Below are 19,484 nucleotides of genomic sequence, written 5' to 3' on the forward strand. Positions count from 1 at the left end.
GGCACAGGTTACCCAGGGAGGTGATGGAAGCCTCATCCCTGGAGGTTTTGAAGGCCAGGCTGGATGTGGCTGTGAGCAACCTGCTGTAGTGTGAGGTGTCCCTGGCCATGACAGGGGGTTGGAACTGGATGATCCTTGAGGTCCCTTCCAACCCTAACAATTCTGTGCTACTGTGAACCTGCCCAGCCTCTTCATGTTTTATTAAAGTTTTCATTTTCTGCCAGGGAAAAGGGAAGGAGATCAAATATCTTTTGTACTCTCCCTTTTTCCCTGAAGCAAATCCAATTGGTGTTTAACACATGTAACAATAACCTATCCCATATGTGTTTTGCCCTTTGTAGCAAATACTTTTCTCTGAGTTGTCTGAATGGCTATGCTAAAGCTGATTAACACTTTTATATCAGAAGCGTTTTTGACAGCAAGTAGCTCAGGAAAAGGAAAGGAGGGCTACAAAAATGATCAGGAGCTTGGAGCACCTCTGCTATGAGGACAGGCTGAGGGAGCTGGGGGTGTTCAGCCTGGAGAAGAGAAGGCTCCAGGGAGACCTAATAGCAACCTTCCAGTAGCTGAAGGGGGCTGCAAGAAGGATGCAGAGAGACTGTTTGCAAAGGCCTGCAGGGACAGGATGAGGGACAATGGCTTCAGACTAGAGCAGAGCAGATTGAGATTGGATTTGAGGAACAGGTTATTTACTATGAGGGTGGTGGAACACTGGAACAGGTTGCCCAGGGAGGTGGTTGAGGCCCCATCCCTGGAGATATTGAAGGTGAGGCTGGACAGGGCTCTGGGCAACCTGATCTAGTTGGGGATGTCCCTGCTTACTCCAAAGGTCATCTAGTCCAGCCCCCTCTGCAGTAACCACCTTCCTGGGCAACCTGTTCCAATGTTCCAGTGCCCTCATGGTAAAGAACTCCTTCCTAACATCCAATACCAGAGCTACCCAGTGAGCTTACCCAAGTAATTGCTTGTTATATCAGAATGCATTTCTTCTCCCTTAAGATATGTTGTTATCTGATGTGTGCAATCTGAGTTTTAAGTCTAATCAGATTTATGAAAGTCAATAGCAGCTAACTAGTGTGGAACGGGAAAAAAAATAGCTGGAGTTTTAAGTAGCCAAGATGGGACTGATTAAGCAGTGAAGAGATTAGTCTCCAAATCCAAACTCTTCTTGAAACTGAGAGGCAAAGTTGTTGCAGATTTGTCTGGCCATATCTTTTCAAGGATTCTGGCACTGCACCATGGTCCACCTGGCTGTGTTCCTGTGTGATCTGCTCTAGGTGCTCCTGCTCTGGCAGGGGGTTGGACTGGATGAGCTTTGGAGGTCCCTTCCTTCCCCTAACATTCTGTGACTCTGTGATTCAGCTTTTGTTCTGCTGTTCCTTTCTCACCTCAAAGGATGGAATAATTATTTAGTCACTGGAATGGACTGCCCAGGGAGGTGGTGGAGTCACCATTCCTGCAGGTGTTTAAGGAGAGATTGGATGTGGCACTCAGTGCCATGCTGTGGTTGATGTGGTGGTGATGGGTCATAGGCTGGACCTGATGATCTCAGAGCTCTATTCCAGCCTTAATAATTCTATAATCTCATGATGAGGCAAACACAAACCAGTTGTGTTTAATACATATGCTATTTGTATGAATCTCCTATCGTGTGTGTGGATGTTTCAGTTTGAAAAGTCAATGAAAACATGGTTTGAAAATGGAGGAATGAGAATATCCTGGGGCTTTTTATACACTTGGGGCCTTTTAGTCTGGAGAAGAGAAGACTGAAAGGGGATTTAATAAATGTTTATAAATATCTGAGAGCTGGGGGTCAGGAGGGAGGGGACAGGCTCTGCTCAGCTGCACCCTGTGATAGGACAAGGGGCAATGGTTATAAACTACAGCACAGGAAGCTCCACCTCAACATGAGGAGGAACTTCTCTACTGTGAGGGTCCCAGAGCACTGGAAGAGGCTGCCCAGAGAGGTTGTGGACTCTCCTTCTTTGGAGACATTCAAGACCCATCTGGATGCATTCCTGTGCAACCTGCACTGGATTCTATGGTCCTGCTCTGGCAGAGGTCCCTTCCAACCCCCAACATCCTGTGAGCCTGTGATCCTCACCATCCCTGGAGGTGTTTAAGCAGTGTGTGGACCTGGTGCTTAGGGACATGGTTTAGAGTTGACCCTTCAGTGCTGAGTTGAAATTGGGACTGGATGATCTTTGAGGTCTCTTCCAGCTGGATGTAATTTGTGATTCTGTGGTTCTGTGAAGAGATGCTAAAACTTTCTTTTTGCTTCAGCTAGTTTGCTGTACTGTATCGTGCCTTTCCTGCCTATTCCAAGACCTTTTCTATTATTCTGGAAATAGAAATTACATCAGCACCAAGTACGCTGCACACCCACAGAATTTGCTTTATCTAGCAATCTGCCACCAATATTTTAAGACTCCAGCAAGACAACAAGGAACTACCTCCCCAAATTGTTATTGTGAAGCCATCCTTAACTGAACTGTGCCATATGAGTTCCCATTGCAACACTGGTGAAAAAAGTTGTCAATGTTTGCTGCAGATCACAGAATTGTCAGGGTTGGAAGGGACCTCAAGGATCATCCAGTTCCAACCCCCCTGCCATGCCCAGGGACACCTCACACTACAGCGGGTTGCTCACAGCCACATCCAGCCTGGCTGCAAAAACCTCCTGGGATGAGGCTTCCACCACCTCCCTGCACAACCTGTTCCAGTGTCTCACCACCCTCAATGAGGAACAACTTCTTTCTAACATCCAATCCGAATCTCCCCTCCTCTAGTTTTGCTCCATCCCCCCCATTCCTATCACTCCCTGACACCCTCAAATGTCCCTCCCCAGCTTTCTTGGAGCCCCCTTCAGATACTGAAAGGCCACAAGAAGGTCTCCTGGGAGCCTTCTCTTCTCCAGACTGAACAACCCCAACTCCCTCAGTCTGTCTCCATAGCAGAGCAGCTCCAGCCCTCTGCTCATCCTGGTGGCCCTTCTCTGGACACCTTCCACACTTATCTAAGATATCTTGCCTTGACTGCTGACTATTTGGTGACAGAAAATGTCTGTCATTTTCCAGACTACCTTTAAAATCAGAGTAAACCCTTTAATATTTATGAATATTTAACATTTTCCCATTTTCCTAGCTAATGCCTTTGTTTATTAAAGGATAAACATCCACCTTGGGCAGCATTACTGGTTATACTGCCTGTGCTTTGGAAACATGGAGAGCTCTAGTGGCAGTTTTGTAGTGGATCATCAGAAATAACTGTGATTTCTGGGTACACCTAGCTCCTGGCTGGGGTTCCCAGAAGTGATCTGACTCAGGCACTGTGCTGAGTCACAAATCCTCCCCTGCTTCCTCCTTGCTTACAGAAAGTAGTAGTTTTCTTCTGAGCTGTATTAGCAGAAGAATAATTACCTCCCACATTCTTGACACTGACTTATGTACAGAAATCTCTGTGTGTATGTATCAAGGAGGTGGAGGAGGGATGGATTGAGTTGAAAGTCCTCTCCTTTTCTTCTGCTCATTCCAAAAGGGTCATTTGTATGAGACTCTGCCTGCTCACACTCTTGGTTCAGGCAATGCCATGGTGCAGGCAATAAGTAGCCCTGCAAAACCAAAGGAGTAGACTGAGTAGACTTGGGATATGCTTTACAGAATCATAGGAACATTCAGCTTGGAAAAGACCCTCAGGATCACCAAGTCCAACCCAGAACCCTACTCCACAAGGTTCAACTCTAAACCATAGCCCCAAGCACCACATCCAAACCCCCTTTAAACACATCCAGGCTTGGGGACTCCACCACCTCCCTGGGCAGCACATTCCAATGCCTGACCACTCTTGCTGGGGAAAAATTCTTCCTAATGTCCAGTCCAAACCTACCCAGTCCTAGCTTGAGGCTGTTCCCACTTGTTCTATCACTAATTACCTGTGAGACCAGCACCAACCTCACTACAACCTCCTTTCAGGTAGCTGTAAAGAGCAATGAGATCTCCCCCCAGCCTCCTCTTTTCCAAACATTCTCTGAAGATCTGGACTGCTAATATGATGAGAACAAGAAACCACCCTGTCCAGCAAACCAAGTATGATCCAGAATTGCAGACATGATGAAACGTGAGCTAGAGCTGTGCTTGGAGAGGTTCACCTACTTTTTCTGAGGCCAGCCTACCACTGGTTTCCTTGGATATGTTCCACAGCACAACAATGCCAAGTGCATCTTAGCAGCTGGATCTGATGCACTGGGGTTTTTTTTATTCCTTTTGTGCCATCTTGCTGAGTGTTGGTTGAAATCCAAAAAAGGTTGTAAGTCCACAATGGGCATGTACATAATCCCATTGCTTTAGGTGCAGACACTGACATGCTTAGAGACAAACACAGAATCACAGAATTGCCAGGGTTGGAAGGGACCTCAAGGATCATCCAGTTCCAACCCCCCTGCCATGGCCAGGGACACCTCACACTAGATCAGATTGCTCAGAGCCACATCCAGCCTGGCTGCAAAAACCTCCAGGGATGAGGCTTCCACCACCTCCCTGGGCAACCTGTGCCAGTGTCTCACCACCCTCATGGGGAAGAACTTCTTCCTAATGTCTAATCTAAATCTCCCCTCCTCTAGTTTTGCTCCATCCCCCTCATTCCTATCACTCCCTGACACCCTAAAAAGTCCCTCCCCAGCTTTCTTGTAGCCCCCTTCAGCTACTGCAAGGCCACAAGAAGGTCTCCTCAGAGCCTTCTCTTCTCCAGACTGAACAACCTCAACTCTCTCAGTCTGTCTCCATAGCAGAGCAGCTCCAGCCCTCTGCTCATCCTGGTGGCCCTTCTCTGGACACTTTCCAGCACCTCCAGATCTTTCCTATAATAGAGGCTCCAGAACTGGACACAGAGCTCCAGATGTGGTCTCAGCAGAGTGGAGCAGATGGGGAGAATCCCCTCCCTTGCCCTGCTGGCCACACTTCTCTTGCTGCAGCCCAGGCTCTGCTTGGCTCTCTGGGCTGCAATTGCTCACTGCTGGCTCCTGTTGAGCTTCTCATTCCCCAGCACCCCCAAGGCCTTTTCTTCAGGGCTGCTCTCAAGCCAGTCCCTGCCGAGCCTGTTTTGGTGTCTGGGATTGCCCTGACCCAGCTGCAGGACCTTGCACTTGGTCTTGTTCAATCTCATGAGTTCCTTCCAGCGTGTCTGCTGCATCACACAGCTTGGTGTCATCAGTGAACATGTTCCTCAGTAACTGCCTGAACTGATGTGGTAGTTTGAGCTCTGAGTTTAGAAGCTCAAATGATAATAGATATAAATTCCTCCCCCTGCCCCTCTCCCTTTTTTCTCAGCAGGGTGGAGAGAGAGAAGAAAGAAAAAAAAAGGGGGGTAGGGGAAAGGAAAAAAAAAAAATCCGTGAAAGAAATATTCTGAAGTTGGTTTGGAAGTAGGAGGAGTAAATTTTTTTCTTTTTTCACAAAAGGGAAAGGAAAAAATAATTTTTTTTTTAACATATATATATATATATATATATATATATATCAGTAACAAGGGGGGGGTGGGGGGGGTGTGTTTCTCAGAGGTGAGGGATGAAGGTAAGTGGGAAAAAATATACAAAACCAAGCCTGGATGGCCTTGTGTTCCCCTGGATGTCGGTGGATTCAGTTGAGAGAGAGAAAGGGCCCCAGCCACATGGTCCGGTGCAGGAGACAGCAACAGCAGCAGAAAATCCTCTCGAGCAGACGAGGCAGGAAAAAGGGAAGAGCAGCAAGATATCCACCCTTTTTAGAGGCTTGCTGGCCAGGAAGGGGAAGTGGAATAGACCACCTCTGAGTCAGGGGACCACCTTCTCCCAGCAGGGGAGGGGCCAAGGCCTCCCCAGATTAAATTTCTTTTGTCCACCTGGGGCTGGGTTCTTCTCAGCCCCATTCAGGATGGCTGTGCCCCAGCACAGTCCACCCCTTCTATTTCACTTCCACTTTCCTGTCACAGTTTCTTTATCCAGTCATGAGTTGTGGTATTAAGAGTTCATGTTGTGAGTCCCTCTTTATCCCGGCTGTGTCTCTCTCTCTCAGGGCAGTCTCTCTCTATCCCAGCTGTGTCTCTCTCTCTCAGGGCAGTCTCTCTTTATCCCGGGTGTGTCTCTCTCTCTCAGGGCAGTCTCTCCTTATCCCAGCTGTGTCTCTCTCAGGGCAGTCTCTCTCTCAGGTGCCAGTTGATGCAGGTGGTGCTTGAGCTGGGCAGGAACGTGGAGAAGAATAAGAGAGAACAGGAGACTGTCTTCACCTCTGAAGGGGAGTCAGGAACAGTCTATTGCTGTATGGGAAGCAGGAGCAGGTATAGGCGAGATGATGCAGAAGTCCTTTTGAGCTGATGCTTGTGTGCGGTGGGTTCATGCTGGATCCTGGACGCCAGGTTGTTATCAAACTAGGAGAGAAAACTTACAACGACTTATAACTATTATACAGTGATTACATTACATTAATTGGTGTTACCTTCAGAGGCTATACCTTTTCAGCCAACGTCACGTTTCGTTGTGGCACACACTGAATATCCCCAGTCTCTAGCATGACCCAGTATGTGTGACCAGGCCCCTCAGCAGAGACCACCCCTCGGGTTGGTTTGCCCCCACCAACAGCAGGGAAAACCCATACTGATTTTCCTAGTAGGTTTTTCTCATTGATCACAGGAACTCCATCTCCATCCACTGTTTGCAGCAGGTTGGACTGGGCAGGACCAGCTCGGTTTACAGACCCTCTGCTATTGACTAACCAAGTGGCCTGAGCTAGGTGTCTTTCCCAGTTCCTAAAGGTTCCACCCCCCATGGCTTTTAGGGTGGTCTTCAACAAGCCATTGTAGCGTTCAACCTTCCCTGCAGCTGGTGCATGGTATGGGATATGGTAAATCCATTCAATCCCATGTTCCTTTGCCCAGTCCCTTGTGAGATGGTTCTTGAAGTGGGTTCCATTGTCCGACTCGATCCTCTCTGGGGTGCCGTGTCTCCACAGGACGTGTCTCTCCAGGCCCAGGATGGTGTTGCGGGCAGTGGCATGAGGTACTGGGTAGGTTTCCAGCCACCCTGTACTTGCCTCCACCATGGTCAGTACGTACTGCTTGCCACTGTGAGATCGAGGAAGGGTGATGTAGTCGATCTGCCAGGCCTCTCCGTACTTATACTTTGACCATCTCCCCCCATACCATAAAGGCTTCATGCGCTTAGCCTGCTTTATGGCAGCACAGATGTCACACTCATGAATAACCTGGGAGATGGCTTCCATGGATATGTCCACTGACCTGTCCCGAGCCCACCGGTATGTGGCATCTCTCCCTTGGTGACCTGAAGTGTCATGGGCCCAGCGAGCTAGGAATAGCTCACCCTTGTGTTCCCAGTCCAAGTCTATCTGGGAGATTTTAGCAGCCAGATCTGCTTGGTGGTTGTGCTGGTGTTCCTCAGTGGCTCTGCTTTTGGGAATGTGTGCATCGATGTGCCGTACCTTTATTGGCAGCTTGTCCAGATGGGCAGCAATGTCTTGCCACAGGTCTGCGGCCCAGATAGCCTTTCCTTTCCTCTGCCATCCGTTCTTCTTCCATTCCTTCAGCCACCCCCATAAGGCATTTGCCACCATCCAGGAGTCAGTATATAGGTAAAGCACCGGCCAGTTCTCCCGTTTTGCTATATCCAGGGCCAGCTGGACAGCTTTTACCTCTGCATACTGACTGGATTCGCCTTCTCCGTCCCTTGCTTCTGCCACTTGCCTTGTTGGGCTCCAGACAGCTGCCTTCCATCTCCGCTTGCTCCCTACAAGACGGCAAGATCCATCTGTGAATAGAGCATAGCCCTTTTCATTATCAGGGAGGTCATTATATGGGGGAGCTTCCTCAGCACGGGTCACTGTCTTCTCTGGTGGCATCCCAAAGTCAGCACCCTCTGGCCAGTTGGTGATCACTTCTACTATGCCAGGGCGTTCAAAGTTCCCCATTCGAGCTCGCTGAGTTATCAGGGCCATCCATTTACTCCAGGTGGCATCTGTGGCATGATGTGGGGTTGAGCCCCTCCCTTTAAACATCCAAGTCAGGACTGGAAGCCTTGGAGCTAAAAGGAGTGGTGACTCGGTCCCAATTACCTCAGAAGCAGCTCGGACTCCCTCATAGGCAGCTAGGATCTCCTTTTCTGTTGCAGTGTAGTTGGCCTCAGAACCTTTGTACCCCTTACTCCAGAAACCTAGGGGCCTGCCCCTTGTCTCACCAGGAGCTTTCTGCCACAAACTCCATGTAGGACCACTCTCACCAGCCGCAGTATACAGCACATTCTTGATCTCTGGCCCAGTTCGAACAGGTCCCAGAGCCATAGCATGGACCACTTCTCGTTTTATCTGGTCAAATGCTACCTGTTGCTCAGATCCCCACACAAAACTATTTTTCTTCCGTGTTACATGGAAGAGGGGTTTCACTATTTGACTATACCCGGGAATGTGCATTTTCCAGAAGCCCACAAGCCCCAAGAAGGATTGTGTCTCTTTCTTACTAGTGGGTTGCACCATAGTGGCTACCTTAGGGATGTGGTGACGGCCATCTTGCCATCGAACTCCCAGAAACTGGATCTCTCTGGCAGGCCCTTTTACCTTGTTCCTCTTTATGGCAAAGCCAGCCTCCAACAGGATATCGATTATCCTCTTACCCTTCTGATAGACCTCCTCTGCTGTCTCACCCCATACAATGATGTCATCAATGAACTGCAGGTGCTCAGGGGCTCCACCCTTCTCCAGTGCAGTTTGGATCACTTCATGGCAGATGGTAGAACTGTGTTTCCACCCCTGGGGGAGACGATTCCATTGATATTGGACACCTCTCCAGGTGAAAGCAAACTGTGGCCTACATTCTTCTGCAATGGGAATGGAGAAGAAAGCATTAGCAATGTCTGTTGTGGCATACCACTTGGCCGCCTTCTATTCCAGTTCGTACTGGAGCTCCAACATGTCTGGCACAGCAGCACTCATCGGAGGAGTCACTTCATTCAGGCCACGGTAGTCCACAGTCAATCTCCATTCCCCGTTTGCCTTCCGCACTGGCCATATTAGGCTGTTGAAAGGTGAATGAGCTTTGCTGATTACCTTCTGGCTCTCCAGTCGTCGAATCAGTTAATGTATGGGGTGCAGAGAGTCTCGGTTGGTCCTGTATTGCCTGCGATGCACTATGCGAGAAGCAATTGGTAACTTCAAATCCTGCACCTTATGGCTGCCAACTACGGAGGAGTCATCTGACAGCTCAGGCATGGCAGACAGCTGTTCCCTGTCTGCAGTCCCTACAGCTGCTACCCCAAATGCCCACTTGTGCGCCTTAGGGTCCTTAAAACATCCCTCCCGCAGAAAGTCAATGCCAAGAATGCAAGGTGCATCTGGACCAGTCACTATGGTGTGTTTTCCCCACTCATTCCCAGTCAGGCTTATCTCAGCCTGCAGTACAGTCAGATCTTGTGAGCCCCCTGTGACCCCTTGAATGGTTATGGGCTTGGTCCCTCTGTAGCTTGATGGTATTAGGGTGCATTGGGCCCCTGTGTCCACCAGAGCTCGGTACTTCAGGGCTTCTGAAGTGCCAGGCCATTTCACAAACACATCCCAGTACACTCTGTTGTCCCTGACCTCCACCTGGCTGGAGGCAGGGCACCTCTAATGCTGGCGGCGATGCCCGCATTTGTCACAGGGCCCTGTGTTACTGGGAGAAGGGTCTCTTGAATGGGAGAAACCACCCTGGGAAACTGGGGCTGCCCTTCTCCTGGGCGAGTTATTCCCATTGGGGCCACCTTGCAGTTCCCGTACTCTGGCCCAGAGTGCAGAGGTGGGTTGGCCATCCCAGCGGTTCATGTTTTCCCCATGGTCACAGAGAGCTCTCCACAGAGAGGCAGGAAAAAGGGAAGAGCAGCAAGATATCCGCCGTTTTTATAGGCTTGCTGGCCACGAAGGGGAAGTGGAATAGACCACCTCTGAGTCAGGGGACCACCTTCTCCCAGCAGGGGAGGGGCCAAGGCCTCCCCAGATTAAATTTCTTTTGTCCACCTGGGGCTGGGTTCTTCTCAGCCCCATCCAGGATGGGTGTGCCCCAGCACAACTGATGAGACAGCAACCAGGATGATGATCTTCCAGAGGGAAAAATGCAGCACCATATAATAGCTGTAAAACACCTGCAGCATCCCTAACCATGTGTTTCCCAAAGGTCTGGGAAAGATCAGTGTTGCTTGGTAGAGGCTCTTTTCCTTCTTCCTTCCCTTTTCACTCCTACTCCTCAGCTGTGCCCTCAACCTTTTGGTTGATGCAGTGCTCTGAAGGCTGGAAAGAGCTTGACCTGGTGTAAAAAGCAAGGCTGTTCCCATGTGATAAATATTTAAACCATTTTATCAGTGTAAATAAATACTAAATTCTGTGAGCCCAGGGAATGGCATTAATGTGTTTTACTTACTGAAACATTTATGGAGTCACTGTCAGCCAACAGAGCCCTGCCAAGAGAGGTTTTTTTTTTCATGGTAAACTGAAGTGCTTTTTAAATAAATACTAAGAGTTGTTTAAGATCTTCAATTATTAACAGAAGAAAAACGTGGGCTGAAAAAAACCTGCAAACAATCCCTTCTGTGGCACTTTCCCTAAGCTCTGTGCAGTTGTCACCATGTCCACCCCGGAGCAAGCTGCTCAAGGCAGCTGCTATGCCTTTGCAGATGTGTGGAGAGTGTCTAGCACGTGGAGAGAGCCTCCACACATTCATAAGGACATGCAGAGTACAAAATATTGGAAAATTATTCTTTTTATATTTACTTGCCAGGCTATTAGAAGGGCTGTAGTTAGTAGGTCAAGAGAGGTTCTCCTGCCTCTCTACTCTGCTCTGGAGAGGCTGTATCTGGAATATTGTGTCCAGTTCTGGGTCCCTCAGCTCAAGAAGGACCTCAGGGAACTGCTTGAGAGAGTCCAGTGCAGAGCCACAAAAATTATGAAGGGAGTGGAACATCTTCCTTATGAGGAGAGCCTGCGGGAGCTGAGGGCTTGGAGAGGAGGAGCCTGAGAGGTGACCTCCTTCATGTTGATAAAGATGTGCAGGGTGAGTGCCCAGAGGCTGGAGCCAGGCTCTGCTGGGTGATGCCCAATGCCAGCACAAGGGGCAGTGGTGGAAGCTGAGGCATAGGAAGTTCCATGTGAGCACAAGGAAGAATTTTTTCCCTGTGAGGGTGACAGAAGACTGGAACAGGCTGCCCAGGGGGGCTGTGGAGTCTCCCTCTCTGTAGATACTCAAAACCTGTCTGGCTGTGTTCCTGTGTGATCTGCTCTAGGTGCTCCTGCTCTGGCAGGGGGTTGGACTGCATAATCCTTTGAGGTTCCTTCCAGCCCTGGCATTCTGTGATCCCCAGAGCTGTGCCTCATGGGTTTCAGAATGCAAATTTGATGTATTTCAAAGCATTCAGGGTGTTCATTTTAAAAGTGTCCTTTTTTGTGGCTCTCCCCTAGTCCTTTAATCCTTCTTTATCTGCTCTGCCTGTTCTCCTGTCTTACTACTACAGTGACTTCTCTGACTGTTCAGCTCTGGTTCCTCATGCTGTTGTTTGCAACAGCTACTCCTGTTGGAAGTGGCAGCCTGAACCGAGAATAAAGTAACTTAAAGCAGCTGTATGGCAGCAATAAGCTTGACAACAATACGGAGAGCATGGTGATGTGCATGTATCCCTGGCCCATCTACAAGTAACATTCATTGCATCTTCTGAGAAGACATGTCCAAGTGGAGGCCAGTGACAAGTGGTGTCCCTTAGGGGTTGGTACTGGGACCAGTGTTGTTTAACACATTTGTCAGTGACAAATGGAAACTGAGTGGACTCTCAGCAGGTTTGTGGATGCCACCATGCTCTGTGGTCTGGCTGACATGATGCAGGGAAGGGAGGCCATCCAGTGAGACTTGGACAGGCTGCAGAGCTGGGCCCAAGCCAACCTCAGGAAGTTTGAGAAGGCCATATGCAAGATCCTACACCTGGGTTGGGACAGTCCAAGGAGTGGCTCAAGAGCAGTCTTGAGGAAAAGGACTTGGGGATGTCAGTTGGTGATAAGCTCAGCATGAGCTGTCCATGTGTGCTTGCAGCTCAGAAGGCCAAAAGTGTCCTGATCTGCATCAAAAGTGTCACCAGCAGGGTGAGGGAGGTGATTCTTCCCCTCTGCTCTGCCCTGGTGAGACCCCACCTTTAGTGCTGCATCCAGCTCTGGTGCCCCTAGCGTAAGCGGGACATGGCCCTGATGGAGCAGTTCTGGAGGAGGACCATAAAGATGATCCTCTGTGTGAACTGGTTGTGAGAACTGGGGCTTTTCAAACTGGAGAAAAGAGGCTTTGGGGAGACCTTAGAGTGGCCTTCTAGTACCTGAGAGGGGCCTGTAAGAAATCTGGGAAGGGACATTTTTCAAGGGCTTTTAGTGACAGGACAAGATACAATGGATTGAAGCTTGAAAGGCAGATTCAGCCTGGATATTAGGAATAAATTCTTTCAGTAAGGGTTGGTGAGACCCTGGAACAGGTTGACCAAGGAGGTTGTGGGTGCCCTCTCCATGGAGGTGTTCAAGAAGAGTTTGAATGAGGCCTTGAGCAACCTGGGCTACGGGAGGACGTCCCTGCCCATGGCAAGGGGACTAGATGATCTTTAAGGTCCCTTCCAGCCCAAACCATTCGATGAATATGTGACATTTCTGAAGTTGCTGCACAGTGAGCAGTTCTAAACTTTTAGAGACTCTCTGAATATTTTGTTGGCAGTGAATGTAAGCTTGCTAATTAGTGGAATCATCTGGGTTTAAACCCAGGCTGTCCTAGCAGGATACTACAGAGCACACACAGCATTCATTCAAACAGTCTTCAGGAGCTCATCTCTTCTTCAAAGTTGGTTCATTATCCTCAAGAAGCTTTTCCCTAATTAAGCTGCCTCCTCTAAATCTTCTGGTGGTGCATGTTCCCCTTGGCTGTCTGAATGCCTTGCCATCTCATGTTATGGTGCAAGCCTTGGATTTCAGAAGCACTTCTTTGTTCACACAAAGGGCACTGGTTTGTGCTATCCCCTCTGGACATCTGTAGTCCCCTCAAGCACTTTCATGGCATGGGTGAGAGTGAAACTGCAATTGTACATGAGAGAGCTTTTGCTTCATCGTTGTGTCTGCCCTCAGGACTCTCTCAAGAGCACTTTGGTTGCCCAGGGATGTGGTGGAAACCCCATCCCAGGATATTTTTAAGGCCGGGCTGGGCAGCCTGATCTCATGGAAAGTGTCCCTGCCCATTGCAGGGGATGGATGCTTCTTTCAGTAAGGGTGGTTGAACAGGGAGGTTGTGGATGCCCTCTCCCTGGAGGTGTTCAAGAACAGTTTGAATGAGGCCTTGAGCAACCTGCTGTAGTGTGAGGTGTCCCTGGGCATGGCAGGGGGGTTGGAACTGGATGATCCTTGAGGTCCCTTCCAACCCTGTGGTTCTGTGATATAATGATGGCTATTAAACCAATAACAATAATTAAGGGTAGATTACATAAGATCTGATATTACAACTCTTAACCTTGTACATTTGACTAGGTTTGGGATAAAAAAGGCTCCTAAAATCCCTAAAAATGGAGGCCTCTATTTGCCTTTGTACATTTATTTGAAGCTACAAATATTTCAATTCACAAAGTGTGTGGGGTTTATTTGCAGATTGGTAACCATCTGTAGGCTTTTACCTTTCTTACATTGTTGCACTTTGTTTGGCAGAAGGAGGGATGTTGGTTTAATTTGCTGGTGAGTGTTGCAGTTTTGGCTGCTGCCAGGTATTGCAGTGATGTTGATGTGGATTGCAGTTCCTTTTCTGTATGCATCTAGGTGAGCAGCTAGGTTAAAAGGTGAAGTGCCTCATATAATCACAGCAATATTTTTTTCCTCAGAGACATTGCGTATCCAGAGATGGAACTGAGAGAGAAGAGCAGCCCAGTCTTGTATAGGATGAGTTTTCATCCTGTCAGTGTTGTACTTCATGTAAGGATCTCTCTGCGAAAGCCAGAGTGCTCCATGCTGAATCAGTCTTTAGCAAAGATGTTGATGATGGGACAGAGAGAGTCTGCTCAGCAAGTTTGCAGATAATACAAACCTGGGAGTCTTGGCTGGGAAGAAATAATAAACTGCAACAGTACAGGCTAGGAGGTGATCAGGTAGCAGCCCTGTGGAAAAGGACCTGGGAGTGCTGGTGGACAAGAAGTTCTGCATGGGACAGCAATGTGCCCTGGTGGCCAAGAAGGCCAATGGGATCCCATGGTAATTACGAGTAGTGTGTTCAGCAGATTGAGGGAGGTTCTCCTCCCTTTCTAATCTGCCCTACTGAGGTCCCACCTGGAATATTGCATCCAGTTCTGAGCTCCCCAGTTCAAGAGGGACAGGGATCTGCTGGAGAGAGTCCAAGGGAGGGCTACAAGGGCTACAAGGGTGCTGAAGGGACTGGAGCACTGCCTGATGAGGAAAGGCTGAGAGCCTTGGGGCTGTTTAGTCTGGAGAGGAGAAGACTGAGAAGGGATCTGATCAATGTCTATCAATAGCTGAGGGCTGGGGGTCAGGAAGGAAGGGACAGGGACAGCCTCTGCTCACTTGTGCCCTGGGATAGGACAAGAGGCAATGGATGGAAACTGCAGCACAGGAGGTTCCACCTCAACATGAGGCAGAACTTCTTTACTGTGAGGGTCCCAGAGCACTGGAACAGGCTGCCCAGAGAGGTTGTGGAGTCTCCTTCTCTGGAGCCTTTGCAGCCCTGTCTGGATGTGTTCCTATGTGACCTGCACTGGATTCTATGGTCCTGCTCTGGCAGGGAGGTTGGACTTGGAGATCTCCAGAGGTCCCTTCCAACCCCTATCTTCCTGTGATCCTGTGATATCACTCCCTTTGGATAGTGGCATGAACCTTTAAGAGATAGCTGAAGCTGACTGTAGATGCATGGAACAAATGCTCTAACTAGAGGGATGCTTGTAGTCAGGTTTGGATTACTAGCAGGCAGTGAATGATCTTGCTGCCCTGGCAGCTGATGTCATCTTTGATTGCTTCTGCTGCATTCTACTGTGGCAGGGGAGCAAATGCAATGTCTCAGGCTTAGCTGTGAATTGCCTAGGAGGGAAAGTGCTTGTCAGAAGATGTGTCATCCTTATTAGAAAGTATTTAAATTAGCTTTCAAAAAGTAATAAAAATGAAAATCAAAAATCTCAGATGATAGATTTGAAAAGTTAACAGTTATCACAAAGTCTCTTGGCAGATGTATGGCAGACATTTACAAGTCATGAATCACATTGTTAAAAAAAAATCCCAGCCAGTATCAGCTGTCCTGAGGAGCTGACAGTATTTGCAAGGCACATTAATGGCTTCTGGCTCTCAGTCATTGCAAAATCATGAGCTGGTAATTGTTCTGATCTGGCTATTTGCAGACTACAGAGTTCTAGAGGCCTCTGATAGTTTAATAATGTGCCCATGACAGTGGTTGCCATCAGTGACACCAGTGATAAGAACTTTAAAACCTTTGTAAATGCAAATCCTTACTAAAGGCTTATGAGGCTGGCTTTGTTATTCTGATGTTACAAATGAGAAGAAGGAGGCAGAGGCCCAGGAATCTGCAGCTGCTCTGTGGTGTAGCAAACTCAGCTACAAGTCACCTTCCTTGGCCCATTCTGGACGTGCTTGGCTTGCTCACCATGAGAGCTTCTACTTTGTTCATACCTTCCTCTAGGGACCTGGACAACCTCCATTACAGAGTGAGCATCAAGTTTTGGGGCAAAACCAGCAGTGCTGGTTCTAACTCTGCCTCTGTTCAGACTCAGTCAGGGTGTGTTTGATGGTCCTGTAGCAGCTCAGGCTCTGCCTGAGACCCGCATGAGCTCTGAAATAATCCATAATGACTTCAGTCTGCCATCTTCCCCCATGCTCAGGGGTGCAGCTATGTGGTACCCCAGCATTTGCCTCTCACTTTTCTTGTCCTGCTTCAGTTCCAGTTCTTTTTTCTGCCCATGCTTTAACTCTCCTCAGTACTGCCTGGGAAAGACCTTAGGTCTGGTTTTCAAGAACAGGGAAAATAGGTTATGAGTTCCCTCGCCAGGGTGGTGGTAAAGTAATGGCTGTTTAACTTTAGTCTGTGATCCAGGCTGTGATGGTACATTTGTGCATGCTGAAGGCAGATTTAGACTGGAGATTAGAAAGAAATTCTTTACAGTGAGTGTGGTGAGACATTGGAACAGGTTGCCCAGGGCGGTCATGGATGCCCCCTCCTTGGAGGTGTTCAAGTCCAGGTTGGATGAGGCCTTGAGCAACCTGTTCTAATGGAAGGTGTCCCTGCCCATGGCAGGGGGTTTGGAACTAGATGATCTTTAAGGTTCTTTACATCCCAAACCATTCTATGAATGTTCTGGAAGGAGGTGATCTGTACACATACATCTTTACATCATCCAGATGAGTTCAGGTGTGGATGAATGCAATAAACCCAAGGTATTATGGTGCAGTTGATGGTCTCTCTAAGTTTTGTTCTCTCACTGGTAAGTGCTTCCTTTTGTTCTCTCTGCAGGTCTCCAGGTGGTTTTAAATTCAATTATCAAGGCCATGGTCCCTTTGTTGCATATTGCCCTGCTGGTGCTGTTTGTCATTATCATCTATGCCATCATTGGACTGGAGTTATTCATGGGGAAGATGCATAAGACCTGCTACCATGTGCAAGGGGGACTGATAGGTAAGGGGAACGTCTTATACACAACAAGATTTTCTGAGGGAAGCTTTCCCCATGAACAGTGGAGCATTTGTGCTGGCACAGGAGACAGGTGGCTGTTGCTCCCTGCTATGCACCTATTTGGGGTTTCACAGTGGTGATTCCTCTGTTCTGCTTCTTGGCTATGAATCACCTTTGATGTACAGAGACTGTCTCTAATGGTGAGAGTTTAGCTTGCTCGTCCTGGGCACTCAGTTGTTGACCTGTCTGCAAAGGCTACATGCAAAAACTGTCAGTTCCTGCTGAACACAGTGGTGGACATTTTAAATGTGGACCTTTGGCACCAGAGGCCAGACTGAGTTCTTCAACAAATTTCCCAGAGGCTCAAACAGCCCTAAAGTAGTGATGAATTCACCACTAGCAGACTGAGCTGGTGGATTCCCCTACATTAGACAGTTTCAAGGGTGCTGAGCCAGCTCATTTAAACTATATTCTTACCCTGAAAGGTTGGACTTGGATGATCCTTGAGGTCCCTTCCAACCTGCTATTCTATGAATCTATAGATAATGGAAATCAACAGTTTGTGGTTTCTCATGAGTCTTCTACACCAATGTATCTTCATTTAAACAAATACCATGGAAAAGGAATACCTAATTGAGGCCCAGCACCCTTTGCTGATCACAGGCTGTGACTATGCAGCCAAGAAGAAAGCAAAGTTCTATTACTGGGGAGAAACTTCTTGCACCAAATCCACTGGGAAAGACCTTTCCAAATATTTACATAAATAAATATTCAAAATTCAAAGTAATTCAGTTGTAGTATCAGTCATCTAACCATCTGCTCTTCTTCACTGGGTTTATTGAACTTGAAAGCAGTGATTTCCCATGTGGTGGTGTGTGCCAATGTCTAGGACCCAGTTCAGCTCAGAAGCAAGAAAATATTATGCAGCAGGAAATGCTTTCAGAAGTTCTGTATTTTCTGCTTTTATAACATCAGCAGATCTCATTTTCTGGAAGTTATGCTAGGAGTATAAGGATTTGTCAGCCTGGTTTGCATCTTTAAAGTCTATCTATCTTCCTCCATACTGTCTGGAATCACTTACGTTACAGTATCTAGTTCTAATGTTGCTGTTTCTGGCATGCTATAATGATCAGAATGTGATCATAACTTTCAGAAAATTTACTCTTTTTTTTTGCCATATAAGATGAGAAACAAATATAATTACCTGCTCCCCCACATAGACATATCTACATCTGTTATAAATGTAGCACTGAGCTCTGCAATATGGATATTTAGAAAAAAAAATTTCTTATTGTGGAAGTTTTTGCCCTTACAGAAATGGTTTCTGGAGCATTTTTCATATACCAGAGCATTTTGAGCAGGTGTGATTTGTGGATTCTAAGCTCTGTAGAAACACCTGTACAGAATTAGGGGTGGATAATCAAGCAGTAGTCTTGCAGAGCTTGAGTGTCACTGGGCTACTGATAAAATGCCACACAGCTTCTAAACCCCAACAGAGCAGAGCTCCAGAGACTTTCTGCTGTAATTTAGCAGAGGCCCAGCACCATATCAACCTATCTCCAGAGTACTGAAGCCTGTCTGCTGCAGGCGTTCAGCCTCCTTCATCAGAGTGCCAGCCAGTGCTGCAAGACTAACCCAGGTGACAGGTGACTGTGGTATGAAACCACTGCTTGTAACCTGCAGCCCAAAGAGATCTAAGAGGCTTGATCTAATGTTCCCTCTCAACTTGAAAGCCATTTCAGGTGTGACTGTACAATTTGACAGCTTGGCCATTGTTTTTACAGAAAGAAAGTGAAGCACAACAAAAGCTCCCTCTGCACATTACAATTGGTAGAGTTTCCTGTGTATCTGTCTTCAGTTAAAGGGCAGTGGGGGAAGACAGGCCCTAAAATTATTTTGAAAGTAGTTAAAGAAAGACCCCCCACAGGATTTGGATAGAAATCCAGAATATTATTGGAAGATTAAATGGAAGGTGCTATGAATAACTACAAACTACAGTGCAAAAGCAGAGGAAATACACAAAAATCCATCAAGCCAAAGCCTTCTCCAAACCACCAAATCAGACCAAACCCCAAAACCTCAGTACTCCTTTTCTCCCCCCACCTGGGGTCTAGCATAAGCCACAGTGTTCCTTTTGTTCAGTGCTCTATTCTTCCCCACGTAGTAGGCTCAAACAGACCAAGATTGTCCAGGAAAATTTTGTCAAGCCTTGAAGGCAGCAGACAAGCCTGGTCTGGCTTGAAGGTCACAGACAAGCCTGGTCTGGCTTTGAATGCCACAGACAAGCCTGGTCTGGCCTTGAATGCCACAGACAAGCCTGGTCTGGCTTTGAATGCCACAGACAAGCCTGGTCTAGCCTGGAAGGCTGCAGACAAGCCTGGAACCATCCTCCCCCACGGCACCAGCTAAGGTAGCTTCCTGCATCCCAGGAGAAGAGAGGGAAGAAAAGAGAACGAATCAGCTGTGCACTTCCTTTTTGTGGGGAAAGGTGCAAGACATTCTGGGAATGAAATACCAAAAGATTATCATTTCCTCTCCATTAGCCTCTGGAGGCTTCCACTCCATGGTTCTTAAAGGCATAAGCCTGTGGGAGTTTTAGGCTGTGCCTAGGAAAATTTTCCACAGATCTTAAACAGAAAGATGTAGAATGTAAATAAATTCTCATTGGATGTAAAAAGGAGAATAATGAGAAGATCTAAATAATCCCATTGGCCAGACTAGCCATGACAGTATCCCTAGAGACAGCTGTCAGATGCACTGCAAACTGTCTGTGTCTAAAGCAGGAATGAGTTCTC

The 19,484-nt window shown here is 47.8% G+C and overlaps 1 protein-coding gene across 1 annotated transcript in view; it reads left to right on the forward strand.

The window, feature by feature from the left end:
- The window catches only part of CACNA1C (calcium voltage-gated channel subunit alpha1 C), a 698,267-nt gene that overhangs the window by 436,889 nt on the left and 241,894 nt on the right, over nt 1–19,484 (forward strand). Inside the window, exon 6 of the mRNA XM_054386505.1 lies at nt 16,531–16,692. Within this exon, the coding sequence (XP_054242480.1) occupies nt 16,531–16,692 (162 nt within the window). The remainder of the gene's footprint in view (nt 1–16,530; nt 16,693–19,484) is intronic.

Source organism: Indicator indicator, chromosome 14 (genome assembly GCF_027791375.1).
Source record: "Indicator indicator isolate 239-I01 chromosome 14, UM_Iind_1.1, whole genome shotgun sequence".
Lineage (NCBI taxonomy): Eukaryota > Metazoa > Chordata > Aves > Piciformes > Indicatoridae > Indicator > Indicator indicator.